Below are 6,000 nucleotides of genomic sequence, written 5' to 3'. Positions count from 1 at the left end.
GTTCTTGTCTGTCCGTCTCCCCTGTTTAGACTGTAAGCCCATCAATGGGCAGGGACTGTCTCTATCTGTTACCAATTTGTACATTCCAAGCGCTTAGTACAGTGCTCTGCACAGAGTAAGCGTTCAATAAATACTATAAATACTATTGAATGAATACAAGTGGCGGAGCTAGATTAGAACTCAGGACTTCTGACTTTCAGGCCCATGCTCTTTTCACTTTCTATAAATGCTGTAGCCCACAGTCTGCAGTGGCCAAGAGCACCAGACTTCCTCTCTCCCCAGCAAGCTCATCAAACTGCCCAAATAAGGGGCCAAATGTTTAGCACCTAATGGGGAGATAATAGCATGGCTTTTAGTGTCTGCTTGCTTGCTTTCACATTTAGAAAGAAGACTTTTACTGATCTGGGGGTTAAGAGGCCCAGCTCTGCTCGTGAGCTCCTGAGTGACTTTAGGGAAATCACTTAATCACTCAGTACCTCTAGAAGACAACGATAATTATACCTACCTTTCCTTACCTCTCAAAGACGTTGTGAGGAAAAAATGAGATAACTGATTTTACATCCATCACCCCGCTTGAAGCAGAATCCGCAGCAACAGAATGGGATCTATTATCATATGAAACCAGTACTTCCTTAGGTGAAGCAATTGTTTAACAGAAAAATAAGAGAAACCAATCGATTGAGTGAATCGGGAGAGTGGCCTTCTGGGGTCTTGTTTAAGGAAAGAATCCAACACATCGACAAAAGATTATTGTTTAAACACAAGTTGCCAAGATTCTTCACACAATAAATGAAAACTCTTTATTTAACTTAAATTGGCTTAGTTTTATATTTAGGGTAAGTATAAAGGCTCAGTTAATCAAACTCAGACTGGTGAAGGCAAGACATGAGCTCCGCAACAGGGTTTTAGAAGCAGTTGGTCTTTTAGTCTATTTTGTAGTAATCACAAAAATGGTAGTACTCTGGATATATATTTTTTCATAGTCTAATATAATGCACTGTTCACAATCTGCAATATTTCAAAAACTATACAAACTGGACAACCAAATTAGAGGTGTCAGATAGACTTTTGTTAAGTACTTAAGACAATAGGGAATATGAGTAGTTTTCCCAATAGGTCCATTTTAAACTACAAAAAGAACATAAATTCATATATAAAAAAATCACAACAGATTAAAGACATCTTTCAAGGAAAAAACAAATCAGGTATTAACTCAAATTTTGCCATTTTTCAAACATGACTGAAATAAAGTTACAATAATGCCTGCATTTTTTAATCTATGAACTGGTGAATTAACCCTTTTTTTAAAAAAAAAATAAAACTATACAGTATTATTGCACTCCATGAATGTGCAGTATTCCAAAACATGCCAGCACTGAAAGACTGTTTTACATGGAGGTTTTCGAGAGGTACAACGAGACTGCAAAGGAACATCTGGTCTGTACTAACAGTTTGCTGCCTTCAGTACAGGCCTTCATAGGTTTCAATCACGTTGCCCTTAGAAAGATCCATTTCATGTCTGAAACACAGAACAAAACTGATTATTAAACTATGAATTCCACCCCCAACAAAAAATTACATCCGTTTTCATTAACATTTTAACTTTTCCAACTAGAGGGAAGGTTCAGAGGATTATAAATTCTAGTCCAACCAATCTTAAACTAGTGGATAGCAAGAATTTAGTGTTGAACATGTAAAACCGCTAACATCCAACCACTGTCCCTCAAATTGGAATGAGCAAGATTACTATCTGACATACTGCCACAGAGTCAAAACTAATTAAGCACCAAAACATCTTTGAGCAACCATAAACACTTTTCTATGTACCAATGCGTCAATAAATCCAAAAGGTTTTTTGATTTTCATGCAGTAAAAGGCAAATAATTCCAGAACTTTACAAGTCTAAAATAGGTTTCCAAAGCAAAAGACATATCTAGGAAATATGACATCACGTTGACACAACTTCATTCGTTCATTCAATAGTATTTATTGAGCACTTACTATGTGCAGAGCACTGTACTAAGCACTTGGAATGTACAATTTGGCAACAGATAGAGACAATCCCTGCCCATTTAAAGTAACATTTTTAAACACTCCCCGCCCCCTAAAAAAAGGCCCTTTTGTAAGATTGTTGAGGGCAGGGAATGTGTTTGTTTGTTCATTGCTATATTGTACTCTCCCAAGTATTTAGTACAGTGCTTTGCACACAGTAAGCGCTCAATAATAATAATAATGTTGGTATTTGTTAAGCGCTTACTATGTGCAGAGCACTGTTCTAAGCGCTGGGGTAGACAGAGGGGAATCAGGTTGTCCCATGTGGGGCTCACAGTCTTAATCCCCTTTTTACAGATGAGGTAACTGAGGCACAGAGAAGTGAAGTAACTTGCCCACAGTCACACAGCTGACAAGTGGCCGAGCAGGGATTCGAACCCATGACCCCTGACTCCAAAGCCCGTGCTCTTTCCACTGAGCCATGCTGCTAACTGGATGAATGAACCGACCAACCAAAATTCAAGTTTATGCCTATCGGAAGCAAGGCTAAACCATTTTCCTGTCCTGGGACACTAAAGCATTTACATAAAAGGAAACTTATATTGGGATGTCCTCTCCTATCATGCTAACTGCCTCAAGTGGGGAGAGACTGTTCCACATACATCTAAGGAAGGTACACACACTCAGTAATGGCTTAAAAGCCATATTACAGACAAGGAAGAAAACAAGATAGCCTTCTTAGTGGCTAGGCAAGTTTGGATGAGAAGAGGGGGCAGAGGTTGGTCACGCCATCTTCGTGGGACCATTCCCTCCTCTGCAGAAGAGGGAACAGCGAGGTCTACCAACAGCAGTTACTAAGCAGCGATGGGTTTCTAGTTCCCACTAGTCCCAGATGGGCTGCCAACCACTGAAATAAATATTCCCAAGAGGAGAAAGGGGTTACTAGTCCATTCTAGACAAGTTGGCTCGGTTAATATGCAAGAGTGCTGAGGAGGTGGGAGTTGGCGGGGGAGGAGGAGAGAAAGGGAAATGATGTCACATAGGGATTATTTATTTTTTATGGAAATTTTCTGTCAAGAGGGAAGCAGGTGGCCTAGTGGAGAGAGAGCAGGCCTGGGAGTCAGAGGACCTCGGTTCTAATCCTAGTTCAGCCTCTTGTCTACTGCGTGACCCGGGGCAAGTCACTTAACTTCTCTCTGCCTCAGTTTCCTCACCTGTACAATGGGGATTAAATCCTCCTCTCTCTGATTTAGAGTGTGAACCCCATGTGGGACAAGAACCTGATTACTGGATATCTATCCCAGTGCTTAGTACAGCGCATGGCACATAGTTAAGTGCTTAGCAATTACCATAAACCAAGATGGAGAAAACCCTAGATGTACAATTAAAGCTTGTTGTGAGGAGACCAAGTAACAAAACCCTTCTACAACAGTTCTAAAACAAATCTCCACAAAATTCTTTCAAGAATGAGTCACAATGCATAATACTGAAGGGGTAATTGACTATTTCTAACAAAATTAAAAGTTGAGATAAAATGTTGTAGTTTTCATCCCGAGAGAGAACACACAAGGGAGATTCTCGGGGGGAGAGTCAGGGTTTGGAAAAGAAGAGAAGAGACACTCCCCAAAACAGTGTTGGGAGGTCATGGCATGGTGTCAGAAGAGGGAAATGTTTATCCAATTCTTTCCAACTTGACTAAATATACAGAGCATTATTTCTAAGTAGCAGGATTCTTGCCCGCACCTTTGGCCTTGAACAACCCTTAAAAGCCAGGTAAACCATTACAAGAGTGGGGAGGGCTCTGAACCAGGACTGTCAATCAATCAATCATATTTACTGAGTGCTTACTGGATGCAGAGCACTGGCTTGGAAGAGTACAATATAACAGTGTAACAGATTCATTCCCTACCCACAAGGAGCTTAAAGTCTAGACTATTTCCAGAAAAGGAGGGAGAAAGCTGCTCTTTTAAAGGATTGTTTTCATAATCCTGTGATTAGTAATGGCCTAATCTGAGTACCTCACCCATTGACTCCACCTGTGGAAGCGTTACAGTGAAAGGTTTTCCGCACCCTTTAAAAGAGGGAAGGGCCAATTTGGCCTCTTGTGAACTGGTGGCAGAATCGGCTGCAGAGTCACCTCAGAGGCTTTCCCCTCCTTAAACTCTCCCAGCCTCCTTTTTACCATGAAAGGCAAACTGGCAGATAATTTGCAAAATTCAGCAAGGGATCAGCAAGCCCAAATAATTACCCACCTTCCCTTTGGTATATGTGTAGATGGTGATTTAAATTAATTTTTTTTAAAAAAAACAACTTACAAGAGAGCTTTCAGTGCTGAGAGATGGGGCTAGGATCGATGATGCGGGATTGAATCCATATGCACATTGAGCTTCATTTCATTGTCAAGGATTTGGACAAGTTGCTGCATTGATGGAAGATGGCCAGATTCCAGCTTAGACCACACTGGAACATCTGTAAAAGGGGGAGAACAAATCCCAAGCAATTCAAGCAACTCATCAGTCAAGTAGGCATGGACTAAATTAACCCTAAGCAACTTCTAGCCTCTCTTCAAGTTTTCAAACAGTTCAATACTGTAGGTTTGTTTGTATATATGCACTTAACACAATAAAAAGCCTGATCAATCAGTCGTAGGGAGTCCTTACTCTGTGTGCATGTGTGTAATAAATATTTTCATGCAGGCCCCAGACCCAAGTCAGAGCCTCTCTCATCTTAACATCACATCAAATACGAATGAGAAGTGGGGAATCTTTAAATCCTCAAAAGCTTCTGGGAATTGTAATTCAAGGGCATTAGGAGACTCCAGAACCTGGGTCAGGCCCAGACTGACACCATGATTCAATTCACCAATCAAAGGAACTTATGGAGTGCTTACTGTGTGCCGAACACTACACTATACTAGGATTCCAAAAACTGTTGTGAACTGTAATTATCCAACTACTTTTGCAAAGATCATTAGAAGCAGCTTTTCCCATTACTTATAAGCAATACAGAAGCAGTTCGAACACTAGACAAACCTTGGAGTTCAAAAACTCACCATTTAAAGTTATCTCAAATGCACCTGTTGACATACACTGGTTTTCAATCATGTTACTCAGGAAGAAAACCATCATGCACGCGTAGACCTAGGAAAAATAAAATTGAAATTGTTTAGAAGACAAACCAATCCAATGTCTAAAATATATCCCTTAATTATGCATATCCTCATTCTCAAACATATGTGTCATCTATACTTCCCCCTCTAGCTATATTTGACTCAGAAATATATCCTGATCACCACCCCACTTCAACCCGACACCAAACGATACAGCAAATTCACCCTTCGCACACAATTCCAAACTTATTGGAGAAAGTCAGGTAAGGAAATGTTTACAACCTATTTAGAGGAAGCATGTCAAAAAAGGAAAGTCTGAAAAGTCAGAGCAGTCATCAAAGAGCAATAGAGTAGTAACATGTAAACAGGAATTACTCTTTGTTGCAGGTATTCTGGTGAGCAGGGCTCACTAACATTTCTAAAGGATCACATAGGTATTCACAAAGGAGAAGTGATGCAATGCTCAGCAACCCATGTAGCTATATTTCAGAGTTATTTACAGTTCTAAGCTTGCATATTTTAATTATGGCTAGACCAAATATAAAGAAAATCATCATAAATTCACGTAAGGAAAAAAATATGCAAGGCCAACCAATACTGAAAATGGTTCAAAACCCTTTAGGAGAAAAAACAAATTAAAGCTCAGTCTTCCCATTTTCAATTAAATATTTTGACATTAAGTCAGACGGATATTAACCTGCTGATTGAAACTGAGTTTTACGCGGAACACAATCAAGCTAAGCAGCTTTTTGTAGCATTTTAAGAGTATGCTACGTTTCAATATTTTCCTATGCTTACCCCTGACACAGGGATGGCTAATGATATTGTTAGAACCTGCCAACTCCATGCTATTAAGCAGCTTGGCTACAGGCGAGGCCTCCCACAGAAATAAATCCAAG

General features: G+C 40.0%; 1 protein-coding gene across 1 annotated transcript in view; it reads right to left on the bottom strand.

Annotated features, from left to right (window-relative positions):
• Positions 1 to 774: 774 nt before the first annotated feature.
• SELENOT (selenoprotein T) overlaps positions 775 to 6,000 on the bottom strand; it is a 28,672-nt gene continuing 23,446 nt past the window's right edge. The window contains exons 4-6 of the mRNA XM_029072989.2: positions 5,045 to 5,132; positions 4,308 to 4,461; positions 775 to 1,519 (exon numbers count right to left, since the gene is read on the bottom strand). Coding sequence (XP_028928822.1) covers positions 4,337 to 4,461; positions 5,045 to 5,132 — 213 coding nt within the window. The 3' untranslated portion in view covers positions 775 to 1,519; positions 4,308 to 4,336. The remainder of the gene's footprint in view (positions 1,520 to 4,307; positions 4,462 to 5,044; positions 5,133 to 6,000) is intronic.

Source organism: Ornithorhynchus anatinus, chromosome 1, assembly GCF_004115215.2.
Source record: "Ornithorhynchus anatinus isolate Pmale09 chromosome 1, mOrnAna1.pri.v4, whole genome shotgun sequence".
NCBI lineage: Eukaryota > Metazoa > Chordata > Mammalia > Monotremata > Ornithorhynchidae > Ornithorhynchus > Ornithorhynchus anatinus.
Note: the sequence above shows the minus strand (reverse complement) of the source record. Positions and strands in the feature narration are given on the sequence as shown.